The sequence below is a fragment of the Vidua macroura genome, chromosome 12 (genome assembly GCF_024509145.1).
Source record: "Vidua macroura isolate BioBank_ID:100142 chromosome 12, ASM2450914v1, whole genome shotgun sequence".
Taxonomy (NCBI): Eukaryota; Metazoa; Chordata; class Aves; order Passeriformes; family Viduidae; genus Vidua; species Vidua macroura.
The window spans coordinates 7,229,233-7,254,185 of NC_071582.1; the positions used below are offsets into that span (position 1 = coordinate 7,229,233).

The 24,953-nt window shown below is 38.0% G+C and overlaps 1 protein-coding gene across 4 annotated transcripts in view; it reads left to right on the plus strand.

The window, feature by feature from the left end:
* APBA2 (amyloid beta precursor protein binding family A member 2) overlaps positions 1–24,953 on the plus strand; it is an 87,809-nt gene that overhangs the window by 35,168 nt on the left and 27,688 nt on the right. For all 4 annotated transcript variants that reach the window (XR_008438987.1, XM_053988261.1, XM_053988259.1 and 1 more), the window contains exon 2: positions 16,550–17,555. Coding sequence is in view for 3 of the 4 variants with exons in the window: in XM_053988261.1 (XP_053844236.1) it covers positions 16,587–17,555 (969 nt within the window). In the remaining variant the exon portion in view is untranslated. The remainder of the gene's footprint in view (positions 1–16,549; positions 17,556–24,953) is intronic.

The following is a 24,953-nucleotide window of genomic DNA, read 5'->3' on the forward strand; positions in this document are numbered from 1 at the left end:
TTTTTTTTTTTAAATTTTTTTATTTTAACAAATATTTTGAGTGATAATTAACTATCCTCTGTGGGCAAAATTCTCTTTAGTCTAAATTGCCTGTCTCTGCAGATAAGAGAATAGATTGTCTGTAGTGTTGATTAAAAGGGTGACTTTTGACCAAATATTTAGAAAAATGGTACACGTGAACTTTGATTTTATATCAATTAAAATTCAAAATTATAGAAATTATTATTTTAAATAGTCCTAGTGATAATTCCTGCATTTTTGTGAATAAAAACAGAAAGTTAGAATTAACACCTGCCTCCACATGAATTAACTTACCTGAAAGGGTAGGAACTATCTTAGAGTTATTCACTGGCAGAATTTGAGTTAGATGACATGCTGTGCTGGCTTAGAGGAAGAACAGTCATCAGGCCCAGTATCCCATCTTCCAGCATGGCCAAAAGCTCATGTTTTGGGAAGATAAGAACAGAGTAATAGCTAATGAGACTTCCCCAGAACTGTCTACCTGTTTCTATGAGGTCAGGAGTCTTTTTGAATGTGTTTTGCCTAGGACTTTTTCTTTTCCCTGAGGAAAGAGGCACCGCTATCAAATTCTTCACTTTTAAAAGACTTTAAGTGAGCCTCAGAAGTAAATGAGGCTTCCTCTTGTACAGAAGAAAGATGCAAGTTTATTCTGTTTTACCCAAGAGACATTTGAAGCCAGGTGTTGCTCATCAAGTACACTCTGCCTCCCTTAGAGTCAAGTCTGGTCTGCATTTCTAGATGTTATTTAGTAACCTAAAAGAAAGAAGATGTTTGTGGCTAAAGCTCTGCTTTGGGAACCAAGAAAAAAAGGAGCAGTTCACATAGTTCAGGTACTTTATTCTGGGTCCTCAGTGGGTGGTAAACATGCATTTATGAAATCAGACATGTGGCTCCATATTACAGGGATATGGGTTTTATACACTGGTGAGCTGCTCCCATGCTCAAAGCTAAATGATTCTGCACCTTCTTTGCTGTCCAGCATCTGAAACAGCCTTTCAGGTCAGCTGTGCCCTACAGATACAAGGCTTAGTTCTGGCAGCTCCACCAGTGTGCCTGTGCACGCTGCTTCTTGGGCAGGCTTGAAAGCAATGAGTGTGGAATTTGATTTAATACTGGCCTTATAGGTGGCCCTGCTGGACCTGTAGTGACTTAGTGAAAATCAATTCAAGTACAGATGCCAAAGCATCATTTGTTTTCCCTTTATGCAGCATGTCCTAGTCCCCATAGCCATAGGGAAGAGCAGACCACAGGAAGGACCAATAATCCATTTGTCAATGCCCATTTAAATTGCAGACTTAACTCAGAGCACATCCTCCACTGCTCACATGGCATCGAGCACAGCGTTCTCCTGTCAGGTCACTGTGTGTCTCTAATACCAAGTAAGAGTTTAAGGCATTGTGCTTAGTGCTTTGTTTTCACTGACTATTTACATGCAAACCTGCTAAGCTCTAACTGTGTCATTCAGAGCACAGTTAAATAATTTTGCATTCAAAATACTATTTAAAAGGAAAGGTCTCATTTCCGTAATGTGTATATATACAAATCAAAGCTGGTGGGTGTAAGGTTTCAAGCCATTCTGAGGATCTGCTGCAGTGATTGACAGAGTCTTTATCTTCTACCCAGTTTTTATAAATCAGAGAGGATTTTACTGATGTGCAATTTGTGCCTTAGAAACTGAGAGGAAAAATCTTTCTAATCTTGCTTTTCAAATGAGGTGATCATCTACTAAGGAGCGGTGTGCCTGAAACACAACCAGCTGCAAGCTACAGATATTTTTTCAAAGGTGGAAAATGTAAAATCCCACAATATAATTCACAGTTAAAATCTCTGATTATCTTCATTATCTACTACTCTTGTTAAATCTTTATTTTGTAAAAGGTCTCAAAAATTAACCCTGCGATTTCCTAATTCTGCTGAACAAAGGCAGACTATTTTACCTTGAAAAGAACTAACACAATAGTCTTTGCCCTTGTTTTATTCTTTCAAAATATTTTTTTTACTTATTTACTAAACCTGCCAGCATGCAAGTATTTGTATGAGTTTAAAAACCACAATGTTCTATTAAGGAGAAAAATGCAATCTAATCCTCTTACACTAATTAAATGGGAAGAGTGTTAATGAGGAATGTGTAACTTGTCAATGCCTGAAAAATCTAATTTTGGGTGAGGTTTGACTCATTAAAATAATGCCGTCAGTCCTTTTCCTGTAACATTTTAAAGAAAAATTAATTTTTTCCCTGTGGTTATGTTAAGTGAGTCCATGTAACCATTCACAGGACTTCAAGGTCAATAGTGATAAAGAGGAACCTTTTTGAGGAGTTATTACACACTCAGAATCAAGAAGCTGTAACATTTGAGTGTAAATGGTTGGGTGTGAACCTCTAACCCAGCACTTAAACCCTGACTTATGGGAAAGTTAAGCATCTCCATTTTCTTCTACAAACGAGGCCTTTCCAGTGACCTCCCTCCACAGCTCTTCTAAATTGCCAGTCTCAGTATTCCAGCCACCCTCCTCCAGCCCTCTTACATCCACTGAATGGATGCTCTTGGAGTAGGGTTGAAAATGTTTGCCTTAAATGGTACAGTTTGAAATGTTTTGTTGAATCTCCAGGCTTTATTTAAGGTGACCTATTCTTCATTATTCCCTTCTGCATTATTATTCAAATGGTATGTATGATTTACCTTTACCTAACCTGCAGTTAGTATTTATTGAAGGAAAGCCATCTTTTTTATTTTTTCCTCACAAGGCTGGAGAAGCACATATATGAAATAATTTCACAATGATTAATTAATTGCCTGTGGTAAGCATTTCCAATTTTATTGTGTTAAAAATTTGAACAGAGGCATAATTAAAATAAATCAAAGCCTCTTTTCTTGGTAAAGGGTAAACTGAAGTATAAAACACTAATAAGGAACTTTTGAAACATTGTACTTGTATGTCATGTATTTTTAAGTCAGTATCAAGTTTAAGAATTTCTTCTCCTTTTGAATGGAAATATGAAAAAAATTTTAAGTAATAGCATTCTAAAATGTCCCCTTTTTTCCAGTGCTATTATGTTTTACTTTGCTATAACATCACCTCTTTGCATGAAGGGATACTCTAAAATATGGACTTTGCTGAGGACATTTATTTCAACGAAGAAAGTTGAGTGCCGTAAAAGCAAAACAGTTAAAAACGTATTAAAGGCATAATTCTATAGTATTAAAATAATAAAGCAGCCTCTCTGTAAATTAAATTGAGCCAGGATGAGAGTTGGCAGTATTTCTGTGAAGCCACAACAAAGAATAAAGGGAGTGGAATACAGCTGTATTGGTGAGAGTAATGTTTTGTGGCGTTCAGGTGCACCAAGTCTGTGTGGTTTCCTTGTGGGTGTGGAAATACATCTGCAACAAATGACAGATCTTAAAAGCCATGTGCCTGGCTTTTAAAAGATAAAAAGATGATAAAAAGAGTTGACACAAATGCTTTTGGGATATTTGCATCCACCCTGAAGAGCTAATTCTTAAACAGCCATAGCTTTTCAAAAACTGTCAAGAAAAAAACTGATTTCAAAGACACAAATAACAGGAATATATGTGGTTGCTGTATTTCAGGTGGAACTGGATGTGACCAAAATGCAACATTTTCATTATGTCTATTTAATGGTGACATTAAATTAAATAACTCTGCCTTATAGTTATCTGATATTGTTAATGGATAAAGTTATCCCATTAGATAAATCCTCAAACTACTTAAATGATGATGTTTAAATGGCAAGATTACATTTTTTGAAGTACTATCCCAGCCCATATGATTGTCTCGGCATTCTTCAAATATTCTTTGATAAGCTAACTCATCTTTCCAAATTATTTTAATCTTAGAATAGCCTCCTAACTTTTCTAAAAAGATTCCTGGGTTTTTTTTTCTAGTGGAAGAAGGAAGTGAAGCAGATTATGTTATAGATTTACTAATTATATCCATGTAGATATTAATATATCTCTTATGTAAATGTCTATAAGAGATATACTTGCTTGTGTATTTGTTGTGTAACATGCATGACCTGGTAGAGAAGCCTTACTTCTCTCTGCAGCAAGTGGGAGTGTGTGTGTCTGACACACAGTTCCAAAAATTAAAGGTTTCAAATTCGTGATGAGCTAAAATTATTCTTGCATGTGTGAAAACCTATTTAGCCAACACCCATTGGGTTCTTTTATAGCTGTGTGATAGCGACAGAGTGCAAAGCTTGCTCAAACAGCTTAAATGTAACCAATTTCCATTCCCTTCTAACTGCATGTCAGGTTCAATACATACTGCTGTAGCCAGCAGTAATCTCAGGTGCAGCTGAGTGTGTGCAGGAGGCTGGGACTGGGTGCCAGGGCTGTGTTGGATTGCCAGGCTCACAGCAGTCAGTGTGGCTGCACCACAGCCACAGGGACTCTTCTGCTAAAGGGAAATGGTCACATTTACAGCTTAGACTTGTGGAAGAGAATCCCAAGGAACCAAGAGATGTTCTATTTCTTCTTACTGTGAGGACCTATTCATTGCAGTTTCATTTTTTCCTCTAATAGCATTGAAATTTGGAATTCACACATCTTGTCAAAAGTACCAATCCCTTACCTTGGAGAAAGTCCCCAAATCCTGCCTCACCTTTCACCTATACCCCCAAGTCACCCATCACTGTATAGATTTGGTGGCTTAAAAGGCTCTTCTGGGAATTTGCCATAGCAGATTAATACTTTTTTCCATATTCTAGAAAAAGTAGATTTTTTTTCTGACTCTTATACAACATTTCTGACAACACAATACACTTTACAGTCATGGTTCAATCCATTTTAAGACACTGTATTATTGTGGAAAAAAAAAAGAATAATTTGTTATATTGACATTTTAGGTGGAATCAGTTTTATTCCTAAAGTAGTATTTAAATTGACATTAGGGGCCAAATGCATAAGATTTCTTTAGTGGTTTTCCAGTGAATAATCCTTTCTAAAGTATACCAGTAAATAGAGATAAGAAGGGAATTTATTTCAGTTGGCTGGTTTTTATTAATATTTTGAACAGAAAAATGCTGTGTTAGATTTGGAGAACTCGCAGTGATGGCTTTGCGTGCCAGTTGTGCAAGGCCAGGTTCACAATTGTGACCTCAGGAGGTTTCACACAGCTGCCCCAGCTTCAGTGTCTGCTCCATTGCTGAATTCCAGCCACATGGCTCCCCACTGTTACAGCACCACTGCCTCCTGTTATGCTTAGAGGGATCTGTTATCATCTAGTGCAAGTCAGTATAGAAACCAACCTTGTTATTGAGATAAAAGTCTTACCCAGGAAATTGCAAGATGACAAGAAGCATACAAATTAGCAAGAGAGAGAAAGATCACCAGACTTCAGAGTAGCCTCCACAGTCAGCAGAAACTTACTCTGCAAAGATTGTAAAACTTTGTATAATCCATTCTAAGACTGACTGAAAATTCTACCAGAGCTCTGGATGGATTGCAGATTGCCTCAGAGTGGCTGAATGTGATTTAATTGAATGGCATATATTCTTTATGCATGATAAGGTTAAAATAGAATATACTTTTTCCTTACTCCTGAATCTCTTTCCCTTATTCCTATACATCCTATGCTTTTCTCTTATTCTCAGTAAATTAGGAGATAAAATAATCATAAGAAGATACTAAAATTTGTATTTATTACGGAATAAAATTCAAAGTTGATGCCTCTGCATAGCTATCACTGGAACTTTGTGTGCTTGAGGGGTACTTTTTCATTATTTGAAAATGATCTCTTGGAGCAGAGCAGTCACAAGAATAAGCCATAAAATTTCATTGCCTTAATTTTAGAGTCTCATCTTATTCTGTTGAATACAAATATTCTGCTTCTGTGCTTCCCTCAGTTTAAAGGGCCTTAAAATAAGGTTCTGGTTTTGGTGGCTTTTTCTCTATAGCAGGCTTAGCACTGCAAAACTGATACTTGTCCTAACTCTCACATCTGTATGGATGCAGCACCACAGGTTTAGTATCACTCTTTGAGCTGGGAAATTAAACCCTAAAGGATGATTAAGCCACAACAACAATACATGATAATTAAATATGTGATTACACATTTTTATTTCTGCTGCAGGAAATAGCTAATCTTTTTAACTATAAAAGCTATACTCAGCTGGAATATATGCTCAAGAATACCATCTTTGCAGTGCTATAGTGCCACTGTCTTAAGCATTTCTTTGTCTGTTCTACTTTTAATTTCTATTGGTGGGTGCCAGTTATAGAGCATTTTTAGAATAGCTTTTACAAGGTAATTGTTGAATTTTAAGAGCTTATTAGATTAAACCAAACAGAAAAAAAACTATATACCATGAAAATATATACAAGAACATAATTCAGAATGTAAAGTCTTTAAAATATAGGAAAAATAGTTAAATCATCTCAAAACCCCCTTGATATCACCTAGTGACTAGCATAAAAAGGAAGATTTTCAAGCCCACAGAAAAGTAATTGCGAAGATCTCACTCTCAGGTGAGGTAATCAAACATCTCAAATGTACTTGTTCATGTTGATGTGGTTTAACAGATATTCCATTGCACATCATCTCTTGTTTGTTGGTGCTCTCAGGGTGAGGAGAGGTGCATTAGGTATGGCTGGCTAGATGCTGTTCATGTCTTCAGAGCATTCACAATTCATATTCTACTGAGAATGCAACCTGCACACTGACAACATTTTGTTATAGCTCAGTAGTAGCTCAGGACAGGCTGCTCCATTTTGAAAGCATTGCCTGTGGATACAGGGATGTGGATTTGCAGTATCTAATTCACTGCAGCCATTGTAGCTTTAGGCAGAATTTCTGCAAAACTGCAAATGAAACAATCCTGATATACAGAAATGAGCATTTGTTTTCTCACAATTTTTATTTCTCAGTCTGCTGTCAGTTGTTAAACTAATAAAATCAGCATAATGATGATTAATAATGGACATAATATTTTCTTTGTTTGCCTATTCAATGATTTTTTTGTTGTGACTACCTCAGATTCACAGTAGACATGTTAGAGGAAAAAGAGAATGGTATGAGAATTTGTTTTTGGTCTTAGCTACGCAGGAAGACCCTAGTGGCTACTCTTGAGATAACTGCAAAGGCATGTATTTTAATGCCATCTATTTTTAGATGCCACTCATTTTCACTTCCCCCACATATTTCCCTCACTTCTTTAAGAATCATTCTTCCTCTGCTTCCCATGCAAATCTCTTGCTGTTTTCTAAGTCTCTATTTCAATTATGTTAAGCATATTAAAATAATATTTAGATGATTAATTGAAGCTCTGAAACACTGAGTAGCACCAAATCTAAAGTTGTCGTTAGCTGTTTTTCCTCCTGGCCTACACCAACTGTGTCTTTAAAAAATCAGAGGCAGGTGGTATTGATGCCTAAAGAGGCTACCTGAACAGAGGCTAGACAGTGTTAAAGGAATGAAGTAGGGATTTGTTAAAAGGCCTTTAAAGGATGCACCTTGGGCAGTACAAGAGCCCAGCTGTGGCTCTACCCAAGATGGACTCTGAGTCATGAGTTTTCACACTTTTATAAGTTTTGGTCCATTTCCATATTGGGGTTGATTGTCCAGTTACAGCTTCAGGTTATGAAGTCCCATCCTCTCAATTTGCCCTCCTCAATTCGTTGTTGTTTACACTTCTTGGGCCTGAAGCTGCAACGCTGTCCCTGGTTCTCAGGCTGGAAAAGGATTGTTTTGTCTGATTAAACTGTGAAGAGAACTTGCTAACATTTTATATGAAGTTCAGAGTTACATACTAATGCAGTATGGAATCTGGAAAATGTGAAAGCTAAAACTTAAGGCATCAGTATAAAATAATGTGTAATCATAAACTTATAACACAGATGTACACTGCGTGAGCTTGGGGAGTTTAGATTAAAAGAAAGATCTTGAATCTGGACTTTACTGTGTTGTTGCTACAATTAACAAATCTAAATAACTTTTGTTGGTATTTTTCATTTGTAATTCCAGCTTTCTTTTTGCCCTTACTGAAAACAAGGGACTGTGTACAACCAGTCACAGGGGCAGCGTTAGATGAATCCAGCTGCTCTCAGGCTCTGCAGGTGAGCTACAAAACTCACAGCACCTACTGTGTGAGAGCCAGAGGCACTGGGAAACACTGACCATCCCTTCCTTCCCTCCTCAGTTCACAGAAAGCATGTTTGGTGGTTTTCTGGTTTGTCTATTTAGAGTGTGTAATGTGCTTCGTTTTCTTTGGACCTGAGGCAGCCCCAGCCTGACAACAGCCCAGCAGGGAGATGGGAAACTGGGTCTTGATAGAAGAGACTAAGAAAATAAAGGAATATTGAAAGACATCTAACTACAGTGCCAATTTAAAAAAGTTTTTAAACAAATTATCATAATTTTCTCTTTTCTATCTCATGGAAAAGAGAAAGATTAAAACAGGCTAATTTTGAATGGAATTTCACAGGACAAAAGAAAATGCATTTCTGAATTCCAAGATGTTTCTGTCTGGTGCAGACATCAGTGTTTTAAAATGTATTTGCTTATTTGTATTTTGTTGAATTTGAATGAAGGAAATGTGAAGGAAAAATGAAGGATAAATATGAAAGTCCTAGATAGCAAGTTGCTGTTAATTCTATCCACATTTTATGTTTGCTACTCTTATTTTTATAACACTATCTAGAAGAGGTCAAGCATGTGAGAGTAGAAATACCTTAAAATAAATAGCAAAGACATCTCATTTAAGACTTGTTTTCTCTCAGTCCTCAAATTGTTGTTGTGGGTTGAGAAGAAAATTCTCTTGAATGAAAGAAGGAATAAAAGGATTATTTAGGTCATTTTGCAAGAACCAAGAGAAACTGGAAGTTAAGCTTTAAACTTCCTGGAAATGTCCTGAGTTGTCAACAACATGGACAAAACATTTCAGGTTTATTTTATACATAATATCTATTTGTCAATTTGTAAATTTGTCAATTTGTCTATTTGTCAAAGCTAATTTTCTAAATGGCTTTTCACTATTTTAAGTCACTCTGCAAAAATTAAACTTAGCAATTTAAAAATTCTTCATCAAATGTATTGTTTATGCACAAAAACCCATAGAAAGGAACATACTCCCCCTAAATTTAGTGTCCTCTCTAATTCTCTTTGAGTTTGCCTCTTTGGTTTTTTTAGAGTGTCAATAGCACCATTGAAGTGTCATATATGTGCAAAGATGCTTTAGTGTGGCTCACCTAAATACTTGTATTCATGAAGGTTTTAGTAAAGCATGCAGAAGCTTTCTAAGCAAAGATAACATCCACTGTAAAAGGCAGAAGTGGCATTCCCAAGACAAACTCCACTGCTGTCTGTACTCATACTGGAGATCTATACACAAGGAAAATCTAGAGCTCAGCCCAGTTTTCAGTCTCAAGTTTCACAGTAAAAAATCAGATTTCAGCTGCTAAAAATTAATATTTTTTCTATGCAGGCACTTACTTCAAAGTATTTTTATGGTATATTTTCATAAATAGGTGAAAAAAGCCATTTTACCATTTTATAAATATCAAACCATCTCCAAGTGAGGCATCAAATCACAAAGACTGGAGTTTAGCACTGCCATCATCTAGATTTCTCAGGTGTCTTTGCCAATTTTTTGTCCTTGCTCCCTAAAGGTTTTTTGGAGAGAACTGAGGAAATTGGCCATCCCTGAGATATACAGGTTCAAGCAGCACCCCTGAATCGTAGATGGCCACGAAAATCCTAAAGAAACAGGTGTTTTGAGCTATGCAGGACCTGCTGAGTTTGCATTGAAGAAGAGGTATGCATGCATATGACTGTGTTTGTGGGTATTTATTGCCATGCAGATCTAACATCCTAGACATAAAAATCAGACATCCTGGTTTGATTTTGTCCTAATAATGTAAGTTTCTGTCCCAGGTATTTCCCCTCCCTGAAACAATGTGTTGGTGTTTTATAGAGTGTTTTTGTTTTAAATTCAAAAGCCTCAGGGAGAAGGAATAGACATTTTTAACAAGCCTGGCTAGTAAGTCCTATGGCAGGCTGTGCCAGCCTGAGTGAGACACCTTCAGTAACACTGAGATGGCTCTGGGAGTGTCATGACAAGACCCTAATTTAATCATGTTGTGGTAGTCCTCATTGTTGGAGACCCTTTTCATCCCTAGCACTAGAAGGTCAGTGTTACCCAGCTTACTCTGTGCAAGGGGGACCAGCACACCCCTTCCTCCTGTGCTGTGTCCCCTTTGTTAGAGACTGTGCTCCTTCCAAAATCTCATGTCACGTGCTCAGTCTGCTGTCACTGACATTGCCGGATTAGGGCTCCCATGAGAGTTGGGATCCCAGTCCCACCTGCTTTTAGAGGAGCTGGCAGTCACCCTGCACTCTGCTTCTGGAGCTCTGCATGGTCAATTCTCATGGTCTGGAGAGTCAGCGCCACTGAAAAATGAAGTTAATGCAGTTTGGCCTTGAGGAATCAAACAACTACAGAATTTGACAGAGTCACAGCAGACTCATGCTCTGTTATCAGCTTATTAAAAATTCCAGTTCTCAGTCTAGGATCAGTCATAATTCTTCTGGACCGACTTAGCAGATGGGAGCCTATTAAGTCTTCTGTAATGAAAGCCTACTGAGAAATACTATTAGTTTGATATTAAAAATTGTTTTGAATGAATTGAAGTTAGATTCTTTTCCACTTTAAGTTATCTCTTTATTGGAGAAGAGACTGGTATAATTAGCATAAAGCTCTGCAATCATGAATTTTCTGATGCAGTTCTGTTGAAAAATACTGTTATCTCAGTTATGGACGTACTAAGTAGATGAATGTAGCAGATCTAAACATATGTCCATGTTAAGAGGGTTGTGTGTTGTTTTTTTCTTTTTTGCAGCATTTCTAGATTATGAATGTATAGGGCTAGCATATGGAATAGCTTCAGTCAGCAGTGCATCCGTGGCACAGCTCAGCAGAGAGAAGCAGGGCTGTGGGCTGTATGCGCTATGATCTCTCCTGGCAGTAAATTGTGTGGCAGTGCTTATAACTTACATCTAAAGATGACTTACAAAGAGTAGAACCAGTTTAATAGCAGTGAGATTGCAGAGGATATCTGCAGAAAATAGGAGGTATTGAACAATTCCAGGGAAGCGAAACTAGAGCATCAATTTTGTCAAAATTGACAAAGGGTGCAGATATCTGAAATGTGGGAGAAAGACTAAGGAGTAGATGGAAAAACAAACCTGGGGAGGAGAAGGCACACAAAAGAGGCCTTGCAAAATAAAGTGAATATATCAAATTCAGGCCAGTAAAATTCTTAGGTTCACCTGTAAGTTGGAACAGCAAGGCTCAAAAATCATTTGGCTGTAGATAAGCATGCAAAAGTATAATTGTTGCCAAAAGAACCTCAGATTACTGTGCATGTTAAATGTAAATAACTTGTTTTGCTCCCACTAAAATGCTATTCAGTTTGTGAATCAAGTACAGATGCAATGCAGTTCCTTAACCACCAGCAGCAGTATGATACTAGGTATTTCACCATGTTTATAGTTGTGTACCATTTCCCATTTTTAATGCTAATTTAATTGGTCTTTTCTACTGGGAAGATAGTAAAGAGATCTTTCTACACAGGTGAAAAGATGTAGAAGTGTTAAGGTTTATAAACTCACTACAGCTGTCTGGGATTAGGTGCAGCAAATTCAGGAGAAAGCTAATGAGTATAATGAGCACTGATAAGAATAAATTCCAGCTGTAAGCCAGTAGTCTTGTTTCTGGGAGCAGAAGAAATTGGTTCCCCTATGCATACTCCTTTTTACTCTCACATGGAAATGCAGCATGTGTTTCCTGGAGATTGATTTTCCTTTCAACATTGAGCTGAGCCAGGGAAAATTAAGAAAAATAAAGTAAAACCATTATTGAAAGAAAGGCACTTTTACTGAGAACCCTGTGTAACTGGTTCCTTATTCACCGATCCTGAAAACACTGATGGGGATTTAGTGATGCACTGTACAACTGAAGTCAGGGTTTGATTGTCTCAGCAAGATGAAATTACTGAATCCCAAGGAAAGTAAACAGGGATCCAGCACTGATCCATGTTCCCAGGAGCACTTCATCCCAACTGCAGCCAGAAATGGAAAAATGTGCTTGGAGTGATGCAGAAATTTGACCTAACTCCCTGCTATCAGGGAGAGAGCTGAGATACAAGAATCAGGAGGGAGTCTTAGACCAAGCAGAGGAAATAATCTGTAGGCTCAATTGGAGCCTTTATTGATAAAGTGCCTCTAGATCCAGCAAATCGTTACTCCTCTCTTCAACATTGAGTAATATAAGATAGAAGTCCAGTATTTTCTCCAATTTCTATTTTTTTTAAGATACCTATGATGTTAGAAGGTTACAGTAACTGATGTGAATATTAGCTAAAGTACTAATCCATGCAGTCAGGGGCTCAGAAGACTGTGCAGTAGTCTGAGTAGCAGAACACATAGTAAAAATTTGGTATCTGTTGCATTTCTAAAGAAAAGTCAAAATTCTGGTTTTGTACTTTTAAAACCTGGAAGATTAATGTCTCTGTAGGTGAGAAGACAAAAGAGTTCAGACCTGTGGTCCTCAGGAACATTGCTGTTTGACATGAAACAGCTTAAAATATTCAGGCTATGCTAGACCTAATCTGTGACTAAAGCATTTTGCTAGGAAGCTTGAGAGATATTTTGAAACAGGGGAAAAAACTAGGCTGCCCTGGCTGTTCTAGTATTTGAGTTAAAATACAGCTGTGTGTTTCCTTGACAGCAATGTATGTGCAGCTCCATAAAGAGCAGTTCTCAGACTGGTGTTTGAAAACTCAGCTCAGTAATTCTGATGTGTTGGTACAGTTGGAGAAGTTACATTTTGTACTTGAAGATGCTGTAATCAGTGCACATTCAGTCTGCAATTCATGGGCTGAAAATAATAAATTCTGCCTTTTTATTTCAGTACTTTGTTACCTTAAGAGTAGTGCCTGAGAAGATTGCAAAGGAGGCCAACTAGAATTGTAATTGTTGTGCAGAGATTGCTTTGTAACTTCAGTTTCCATAGCATTAAGATCAGCATTGCCTCTCACCAAAAATCCAGCTTATTTTGCCTCAGTTCCAGCATACAGGGGTAAAGCACTGTCCTCAATCATCGCTCAGGCTGAATTAACTGAAAACCCATTTCCCATGTCCCAGTATATCAGTGCTAGACATGCTTGAGAGGAATTATTTTCTCTATTTCTTACCAGTGCTAGACATGCTTAAGAGGAATTATTTTCTCTATTTCTTACCACCTATAGTCTAAAAATTTCCAGTCTGCCACAATTTTTTTAAGTTCTTCCCACCAGAGTGCAGATGCTGCACATTACCAGGCCCCTGGTGGGGCAGGACTGCAGGGCCCAGCTGAGAACCCTCATGCTGATGGACTCCACTCATCAGCCACTTCTCCTTCCCCAGGCTCCTGCCTGCCTTTTGCCTCTTAGATCACATTCAGGTGGCTTCCTGCAATGTGTTCTAGAATATCTACAATGCACTGGATTTTCCTGCAGCTAAGTAACATCTTTGAGCATTTACCACTGGAATTTATAAAGGGCTATCACTGCAGAGATACCACTTATGGCAGTTTTAGGGCCTGGATACCAAATGAAGAGCCTTAGATGTGGGTGGAAAAACTCCATTATACTGGCTAAAAAAAGGGCTCTCGTCTCCATATGCTTTAGGAAAATCTGAGTCATGGATTTCAAACTGTGCTTGTTACAGGCTCTGTGTTTCTGCATCTTCAGCTACACTGTTGTGACTTATGTGCAGGGTCAACTGCGCTGTAAGTATTTAAGTATTATTTAATATGGATATTTCCACTAGAAGACTGAGGCCATTGCAGATGAGAACTTAACTTTCAAGAAGAGGCACTGAATTTGTTCTGTTCTTGACAAAAAAAAAAAAAAAAAAAAAAAAAAAAATTGGTTAAACCAGATGAGGTCTCTGTAGTTTTCTTGCAGTGCCATTCAAAATTATTATAGCACTCCATCTTGACTCATTTTAGACATGCTTGTGTAGTGTACTCATGCTTGAAATGGTCATACAAGCAATTTGTCTTGCTTGTGGGCAGTTTTTTGCAGCCTGTGCAGGGCATTGCAGTGTTGTGACTTAGATTACTATTTTAATCCAATGTAAAATAAATTTTGTTTATGCTGCAGTCACAATATAGAAACATCCTTAGTTTGCAGTAAGAGCTGACTAAATCAGACTCTGACTAACCCTAGTGGATGGATGGCTTGGTGTTCTGAATTTCTTATAACTGACTCCAAAGTAAAAAAGCATCATTATTATTAAAGGGATAGAGGGCATACAGAGTGCACTGAGAAAATCTTGCAAGTTTGCTAGTCCTTCCAATAGTGAGGAGAGGCAAGTAATCACTGAGAGTTTTGCCTTCAGTGATCTTTTCCTTTAAAACTTCTCTTCAGATACACTATTTACTTTAAAGCTTTATTATGTCAGGACTAATTCTGCAAGGTAACAATAACTAAAAAGGACTCCATATGCTGGGTTCCTTTCATATCTCCTCCTGTGATTAACATCCTCTCTGCTTTGTATTTCAGAATCTAAAACCCGTGTTTCAGGGATAGATTTGCCATGTGACATCTTTGCAATAATCCATGGATACATCAGATCCCTGGATTTGTCACAAACTAAGGATTGGGATTTCTTGTGGTATCAGAAGTTCTACAGGGATATCTATAAGGTTCTAGGTTACAGTGACAGGATTTATTTTCTAAATTCATAATGCCTAAGAAATTACTCCCTATATAGCTCTTGTAATCCTCTAGCTCCATGTTAGTTTTATTGCTCAAGCCTTGGAAAACTGGTTAAATCAAAATGTTCTTGCAGCTGTGTGGAGCAGGTGAGGAGCCTGAGCTCACTTCATGCCAATGAAGTAACTGCACAGGTCAAGTTTATCATAAGGATACAACAATGAAATACAGAGAAACACAAATACTAAAAGTAGATTATTTCCCCCTTCCAAATCATACAGCAGACCACACTTGTCAAGCCTGTCTAGAATTAGCTATTTTCTTTAAGTATTTTTTATATAGTTCATATAACCTCTGCTTATTTCAAATTCAGTATTTAGACAAAAAAATGTAATTTAAAGTAGCACAAGTGTTTAGCAGGAAGAATTAGTGAGCTTTTACTGTAAATGTGTGTTTTACCTGGAATATAGATTAGACACTGAAAAAACAGAGGGATCTGGATAGATTGGAGCATTGGGCCATGATTAATTTAATGAGTCTAAATGCCAGGTTCTGCTCTGGGGTGCTGGTTGACAGCAGTTCAGGACTCAACAACATGCTCTGGCAACCCAGAGAGCAAAGCATGTCCTGGGTTCTGTCAAACGCTGTGACCAGCTGGTCAGAAAAGAGGATTGTCCTGCTGCACAGGACTGTCCTGAGCACTGATGCAGCGTCACCTGGGTGCTGTGTGCACTTCTGGACCCCATCATTTAAGAAAGATGTGAAGGTCCTTGTATGTGTGCACAGAAAGGCAGCAGAGCTGGTGAAAGGGCTGGAAGGAGGTGTCCTTTGAGGCGTGGCAAAAGGACTTTGGCCTTGTCTGGTTTGTGGAAGGGAGGCTGAAGTGACCTCAGTGCCCTCTACAGCTTCTTCCAGAGGGGAAGTGGGCAGGGAGGTGCTGAACTTCTCTCCAGATAAGATATCCAGTGATAAGATGCTTGGGAATGGTTCAAAGCTGTATCACAACAGGTTCAGACTGGACATTAGGAAGCATTTCTTTACCAAGAACATGGTCACATGCTGGAATAGGCTTCCAGTGGCACTCAATGCCCAAGCCTGTCAGTGTTTTAAGAGGCATTTGGAGAAGGGCCTTAAAGCATGCATTAACTTGGTCAGCATTGGATGATTGTGGTTGGTCCCTTCCAACTGAAATAATCTATTATAAAAGCAATATCTGATTTAACAATTGGAGATACTTCATGGCATCCAGCTAGAAAGGGCTAATAAACTAACAAGTGCTTTTTTAAAAATAACACTTTTAATAGCAATACATTATCTTTTAGTGCACTATGTGACTGCCAAGTTAGTAGAATTATTTTCCTTTCGTTTTGGTAAGAGCAGGTCAGATTCTAAATGTTTGCTTTCAGTACATGTTAAAGAAATGCCTAAGCTGAACATTGAAAAGAGGTCCCGTTTACTGCGTAGCGATCAAAGCATGACCCCTTACTGGCAAGAAAGAGAAATTGAAAACTAATTTCAAGGTTCAGGATTAATTCTCTATCAAAGTGACAGAAGAGAGCCTACACTAGAATACATTTAGCACAAATGTAGAACCTTCTCTTTATCTGTTCCTTTCAGAGTACAACTTATTACTTTGATTTCATGGTTCCATAGCATAAGCATTTTAAAAGTTAGATGTCTGAATTTGGTCAAATATCTACAAACACAGGCATTTTACCAAATGAATCTATCAATTTGCTTCCTATTAACATCACTGTTCTCTGCTGATGACCTTTTCCTGAATGTGTGTTTTTCCATCTTCCCTGCAGTAATTGCTGGAAATGATTGTCATGTAAGGAGCTGGCTATGGCAAACAGGAAACATCAAAGCACTACAGCCAGCATGCTGGATCACAGAGCCAGAGCTTGCCCGACTTCATCTCACAACAGGGAGCCTGAAAATGAAGAAAGTGACCTTCCCATTGAAGATTATGCAGCAAAGGAGGCAGAACTAACCACTGTCAGAGCAGGTAGTCCAACCCCTGTGGAACATGAGTGCAATGACCATAGTGGAGATGGCGACTCCAGCTCTGACTATGTAAACAACACTTCAGAGGAGGAGGACTATGATGAAGGCTTGCCAGAAGAAGAGGAAGGGATCACATACTACATCAGATATTGTCCAGAGGATGACAGTTACCTGGAAGGAATGGACTGCAATGGGGAGGAGTATGCTCCCCATGAGGAACACCATGTTGAAACAGATGAATGTCAGGAAGCTGTAGAAGAATGGGCTGAAGGCAAAATTCAGCACCAAGATGAAAACGAGGTGATGGACAGGCAGGAGTGGCAGGAAGGTCAAGATAATGGCATTCAGATTTTGGAGGATGAAGCATCATCTTTGGAGATCCAAGACCAAGAAGAAAACATCCAGTACTGTCAAAGTGAAGGTGACTATCCGGACTATTACCCAGCAGAGGCTAATGGAAATTCACAGGGAATATCATCATACCATTCTAGAAAAGAGGATGCAGAGCTGGAAGAGCAGGAAGAGGACATTGACCAGATTGTAGCAGAAATCAAAATGAGTATGAGCATGAGCAGTATTAACAGTACAACAGAAATGAGTCCAGAGCACACTGGGACTGAAAACATGGCACATGACTACAAAGAGACTTGTTCAAAGGGAGAAGCTGTTCACAGTGCTAACAGGCATGAGGGGAGGCCAAAATCACTGAATATCCCATGTGCCTCTAAGCACAGTGGAGATGTGCATCGAGGTTTTAAAGCAAAGTCAAGATCCCCCGAGGACAGACAGAAGTGGCCACAGGAGCAGGTATGAGGTGCTTTTTTTAACCAGACTGTCAGAGGCATTATGCAACAGTTACATTAGTTATTCCAAACAAAAATAGCGATATTTTTATATCTATTAATATGTAAATGTATTAGCAGTATTTTAATTTTTACTGTGACTGCATTCACATAATCAGATTGTGTATTTAGAAAGAGGTGCTAAATATAATCAGCACACATAGAGATCTAGCAAAGAGATTTTGCAAAGAGACAATTCAAACAAAGGTATTCCAGATGCATGGGGCAAAACCAGTTTCTTTACATTATTTTCATTCTGCAATGACAGTCTGGAGAAACTTCAAACTGGGGTCAGCATTGAAATAGTTGAATTTTTTCTCCATTAATGGCTCCTGTACTGTTGCCTTCATGGTTGATAATTTTCTATTTTTGATAGAATGTATGTCAAATCTAGATACTATATATGTTAAAAAAACCTTCAAGAAGTGTCTGCATATTGCTGTGGGTTTTTTTACTAGCTGGACATATCTTGACCTTGACAAGGAGGAAGAAATAAGAGCTTTACTCTTACCAAAAATGCTGTTAAGCAGTTTTATCACAAGAATGATGTAGAAGTTAATTTAAACTGTGCATGATCTTTTCTTGTTCTAATGCTGAGTGCCAGAAAAAGTCTAAGAATGAAGCTCAAGCTTTTCTAAAGGAAAGGAGGTATGACTTTTTTTCCCTGAAGTTTCAAATAGAATGTGGTTACTTCTTAGAGAGAAAAAACTCATTCCCTAATGTAATTTTAAAGCCTTGCTTTTGCACCTCTAAAATTATATGCAGTTAAATATTAGTTATCTTCTGCAATGAACAGATCTACCTAGAAGAGGTAAAACATAACATATGCTTGGATAACGAACTAGTAAGGATAAATGAATTATTTTGCCCTATCTTTAATTAAAATGATTTGTTAAACTTCACATGCATAAATTTCCTGTTTCAGCTTTATCAACTCTGTAAATAGGATTTTCTATAATTAAGTACCCCACAGTTAAACAATTTAGTCTAGGTGATTTCATTAAAATACATTAATTCCTCTGAAAAACAGTAAAAGGAAATCAAATGCTTAAGTATATGCTGATGAAACAGGTCGACCTTCATTATAATTGTGAACAAAAAAAAGTCTTAGGGGATATTTTCAGATTTCCCATATCTGCAGCAAGTTTTTAATATTCATTACTACATTCTATTTCCAGAAGTATAATTATAACCAAATTGTGCAACTTACTATATTCAGTACCCTACTGCCAGCATAAAAGTCCCTTAGTGAATAAGCTTGCTGATGTTGAATGGTTTGAACAGCTACTAGGTGTTGGCTGGGAGCACAGAGGTTGAGGTAGCATGTTCTAGACTTAGTGGTGGCCTTTCTCCCAGCAGTTACTTCTGGGAGTGTTGTTCCTTGCAAGTTCTCAAAATATTTGCAGAACAAAAGACCAGTTACTGAATAAGAAAGAATTCCTCAGTGCTTGACTAAGTAATTGTTGGGTTTTTCCCCCCATATTTCGAATATTCAAGACAATATTCAAAATAGACTTTCGTTTTGACAACTTTTTGTTGTTTTGAAGTTTATTTATCAGAAGCTGAGCTGAACTGCATTGTATCTTTGTCATTCTCAATAGACTCCTAACAGCTGAGGGCTGTGTAACACCTGGGTACTGATATAACTGCCCTGGTGTGAAAAAACTCAAAAGTACCTAAATATTTGCCTGTCTGAGCTTTGATTGTTATTTCCTGTCAGTGTTGGACCAGTGCCTTCGTCTTGCTTAATATCAAGGGAAGCACTGCTGTGATAGGTAACCCCAGGCTGGATGAAGCTTATAGCATCACTTTTAGTAGCAACCACAAACTCCTGTCTGAATGGATAGAGAGCACTGGACAGTACATAGTGTTTCATTCCTTCAAAGATGGAGACAGGAAATTAGGTACAGCAGTACAGGTATCTGCTCCAGATCAGGCTAAACAAACTGGGTGACAAGGCATGCATTTCATTTATAAGAAAGGCAACAAGGCACAGCTGCTGTGGGCCCTTCACAGAAGACAGGAGCACAAGCCTCCAAGGCAAAAAGCTGTGAAGTGGTATTTCTTACAGAGATACAGAGGCTCACAACTGGAGATGTGGTAATTGTCCCTCTACCCACCCAGGCCTTCAGGGAGGTAAAAGAAAGAATAAAAAACAAGTTCAATAACCTTTGGCAAGCATTACTTGAATGTGTGTGTCATGACAAGACTGGTCTTACCTTGCTGTGTTCTCACCTACTACAGTAATCATTCTCAGCTTTACCCACAAATCATGCTCATGGTGAGGGCATTAGAGTAAGAGTTGAGTACCCATTTCTGCCCAAGTTAGTTTTTTTCTTAATAGCTCTGTGGCATGACCCTTGGAGATAGATCCACACGCGGGGTCACTAATTGCTGCCGCAGGTCATCAGCTGGGTAATAATTAGCATTGACTCCGTGGTTCAGAAGGCTAGATCAAATGCTTTATTGTATCATCTTACAGTATATTTCTATATTACAGTAGCAAGAGCTCTTACTAACAACTAACTACTACCTAACTAACTAACTAACAATAAAAACTTGTGACTGTCTCCTGAGAGACCTGACACAGCTGTGCATCTGATTGGTCATTGAATCTAAACACCATCACCAGAATCCAACCAAGCAACCACCTTGGGTAAACGATCTCCAAAATACATTTCACATGAGAACAAGGAGCAGAGATAATAAGTGTTTTGATTCTCTTCTCTGCTTTTCTCAGGAAAATCATGAGAAAGCCTGTGCCTGCTCTCTGTGGCCAGAGAGCTGCTGCCACATAGCTCCTTTAAAGTCCTTAGTACAAGGTGTGGTTGGATGTTTAGCATTAATACTGGACCTCAAATAATTTAGATAAAGTGCAGAGAATTTTGTTTTCCTTCTGGGGAATTCAATTCATTTAGTATTTACTATGAAATGTCAAAGTGATGGATGGAATTAGAATACTACCTAAATGTGTCTCATTTGTGAAACCAAGATAGCCATAATTTTAACTACAATATTTAAACCGACTACAATAATTCAATTTCTTCCATAGTGAAAGGAAAAAAACCCAAGCCTATTGTCAGTACATTTGCATGCTTAACTTACTATTTGCAGAGAAGCTGCTTAGAAGAGCCTTGCTAAAAGATCTATTATTATAAGTTTGCATCTCACAGTATAAAGTATCGTGCTGAAAGGGATGATACAGGCACACCTATTGTATATAAAGCAATTTTTTTTGCCTCAGTTATCTTTAAATAAATGTAGATTTGAATGCTTCTAGGTTAAATCAAGATATACTACCTGTATGTCAGCTTTTGTAAACAGTGACTGAGCAGGAAGGTGCATTTGTTGTTTTAGGCACACAGTATGCTATCCTTAGCCTTTTCATGTTTCTGTTCCTCTTTTTTCCTGCCTCACATTGGTAGAATTGCTGCTTATTATAACATTTACATTCCTTTAAGATACACAGCTATTAATTCTTAGCTTATGATAGCTGCTAACATTCTGTTTGCAAGACATTTGCTAAATAACAAGTAAACAAATGTGATTTTAAAGGTTCCTGTTGCTAGGTTTGCTCCAGAAAACAGTCACTTTTTAAGGAAGACCCAACAATTTACAGAGAAGGAAAAACAAAGTAAGCATCTTGTTTGATTTTCAGTGTGGGCCAGTCTCCTGTGTTAAATACACATGTTCAGGTTTGAAAACTTCAGGGATATATGAGCTTGGCTTGATTAGCCTTTATTTGTAAATAAAGGGAAGCACTGAAGGGGATGATTTGCACTAGACAAGTCTGAGAGAAACCTAGAATATATTTAGAGTGTATATTTGCTCTGACTCACTGCTTAGCACAACTCTTATTCCTTGCAGGTTTTCCATGCTTATGATATTTAAGAAAGTCATCACATCCATGAAGTTAAACTGACTATTTTGGGTATTTTATAACAACGTAAATTTAATAACTCCCTCAAGCTAGATGTTTCCCACACACCCATTTGACATCTTGGTCATCTCTCAGCTAATTGTTGAATTATCACATGAAGAAATTTTCTTTTTCTGTTTCTAATTTCATTTCATATGTTTTACCTGTAGCAGAGAAATTGAGTATGGTCAGACACACTGCTGATGTAATTCTCCTCAATTACCACAATTTTTAATGTAACAAACATGAATTAACTGACTGGTGTATCTTGGGATGGAAGAAGATGAACTGAATGACTCTTTCAACTGTCAATAGCATACAGTACAATCAGAAATTTTAAATGGACATGGTATTCCTGTGCAAAAGTAATTGCTTTTTGGAATGCTGTTAGATTTGCTTCAATACAAATATTACTATAATAGTAGTAGTTAGCTACAATACTGTTGATTTGGCACACTATCAGTATTCAATGGCTTTACCAGGTGAAAAATGAGAGTAATGTCATGTTGCAAATATGTGCTTGTACTACAGAAAATATGAGCAATGGCCTGGTCTAAACTAAAGCTGAAACTACAAAAAAACTTCTCCCCTGTTCACTGCACCATACCCTGTCCTGCTTCCTTCCCCCACAGCAGAATGGCACAGGGCAGTTCCAGCCCCATTCTCCTCCCCATGACTGCAGTTGGGACTCAGTTTCTCCTGTTGCACATGCAGAATTAGCATCATTAAAGAACTGTAGAAGCTGTGAACAAAAAAGCAAAACACTGGACAGCAGCTGAAATAATAAGCAATGGAAGATGTCTTTTGCACTAGTCAACTCAATTAAGTAACTGCTCCTCTGGAACCTCCTATGTGGCAGAGTTTACTCTGTCCATCCCAGCTAGGATCCTGCCCCTGAAACACTGGCACTGGCATGGCTGAGCTATTTCTTCTGGCTAGGGGCTGAAGATGACTCTGGGACTCAGTGCTTGAGCCCTGACAGTTTAATCAGTCCTTGTTGCTAATGTCCACCCAAGGTAGATTTCAGACTCCTGAGAATGTGTCCTCTCCTACCTTATTCAAGCAAATCCTATTTACCAACAATAAAAGAAAACCTACCCCACCACTAACCTTTTGAAGAAACAGGAATTTGCCATGAAATTTGCCTCCTTTTCAAAGGAAGACCTCAGAGGAAAGTCTGTTTTTTAATGATGCTGCCTGTGACACTGAATCCTACTGCTTCTCATTTCTCAATCATTCTTTCATAACACTTGCATACCTCTGAGAACTAACCAAATATGCTTACACAAACTGCCCTAGCAGGGACACCACAAGCTCCTGCAGTGTCAGTCTGCTTGCACAACTTTCATATAGGCTGTGCCCTTTAACTTCTTCAACATGGAAATCCAGAGACAGACTAGAGATCCCTACAAAAAAATCTGTCAAAGAAAATTTAACGAAGCCATTGTATTTTATCTCTTTCTTCCTGTCCAAAAGCTTTGCACACATCAATGCTGCGACTGTGTTTCCCTTGTCTGTGCTGGTAGAGCTCAGTATTGACACAAATATTTCTTTCCTTCTCTCAGCACAAGGACAGTCCTCTGCTGCTGCAGAGTCCAAATCCGGGAGTGTTTTGTCTGTAAAAGATTTCACTTTTAGAACACTGTGAAGAAACTAAGATGATAGGCAGTTTAGAAAATGTGTTTCTTAGGACTTGCTGGAAGCCAGTCTGTGTATTATGGGATGCATTTGAGAGCAGTTTGTAGAAAACACAAATGGGTGTAAATGAAGAGTATCAAAGAAGGTTTCTGCATTCTCCTGTGTGTTCTAGGCAGCTGTGGGGCAGAAGTAATAAATAGCTGTTACCAAGTGACAGTTCCCAAACTTACCAAGTACTTACTGAAAGTCCTAAACAGTCCAAACAGTCTCAAACACAGTTTCTCTGTGCTAATTGGCCAAGTCACAGAGTTTTAGTAAAATCAATGTCTGCTGCCTAAAGTTGCATAAGCGACAAAGTCTTCTCAGGAAGTTTAAATCAGAAGCAGCATGTGCTCTTAATTACATCTCCCTAAGAATTCAGCAGGGCTTTTTCTCTGAAACTCATCATGGCTGGTTCTCAATTTTAAATATATGCAAGGACAAAAGGAAAAAAAATGGTTCCTTGAGGTGGTAAAAATAAATTGGAAATTATTTTAATGTCTACTGAAATTTGATAGAGTATTGAAATAATTTTGTGGAATGCTTAGGTCTCTCAACTTACTCTGACTCCTCTTTTCCCAAACTTGACTTGTTTACTTGGAATTACTCATCAGAAATTTTTTTCTCTTCACTCCTGACGTGTACTAGCACCACCACTAAACTAACACATAAGTAATGGAATCTCTGTGAGAGAAGAGTGTGAAGTCTGACCTTTTTTCCTGTGATCAGATAGTTGTTCCTTTCTTAAAGTCCTGCTTACTACTTGGGTGAATCTTTTTTGTGTATGTTGTCTTGCCTGAAAATTGCCATTACTGAGCTCTAATGTGCCTGCTTCCTTAGCATATTTTGTTTCTGCTGACTAAATATTAGTCATAGGGAATAATTTGTCTAGAGGTGAACATAAAGACTTGTTTTGCCTACAGCTACATACTGCATTTGAAGGTCAGAAGCCAAGGAGTTACATTCCCACTTAACATTCAGGCTGACCCTTTCAAATAATCCTTGGTGGTTTCCATTTGCACAATTGTTGATACAAGTTTTTATTTCTGAAGCTTTACAATGGAGGTGGCATTTTGGCCCTATTTTTATACATTATAGGGAAACTAAGAAAAAAGGGAAAATGAAATATCCTAAGCCATAAAATTTTTTTTCCAGAAATCACCTTGATTTTCCAGATTTGTAACACTGAAAATCTGAAATTCACTTTCTCGGTGCTTACCAGACATGGGCACTCTCCATGCTGGCTGCTGGTATTGTGTGACTTGGGTTAGGTCTGGAAAAGAAATTCTTCCCCTGAGACTACTGGAACAGGAAAAAAGGAGTGTTCTGTAGTTTAAAATACTTAGTGTTGTCTTTGTGTATGATTTTATATTTTCTCTTTCACATTTCTTCTGAAGCCTGAGGTTGTACTGCCAGCATCCCGTAGATTTGCTTGGCCCATGAGGAAGGAGATGCCACGAAGTATCTCCTACAAACATAGGATCCTACATTCAATGCTAGAATTCTGGTTTTCAGATCAGAGACAGCCATTAGGGCCGTTTTGATTTTGTACAATACTGAGAATAAACACATTAAAAAATTCTGACTTTGCTTTCTGATTTATTTGGACATGATAGCATTTGACTTAATTTCGTGTGAAAAATTTGCATTGACATAAAATAATTTATATTTAAATCAGTACTGTAACAGCTACTTAATGATAATTGAAATATCCTATTATTTACATCAAAGTAGATACTTTATTATAATTAAACAGCTTAACATTTT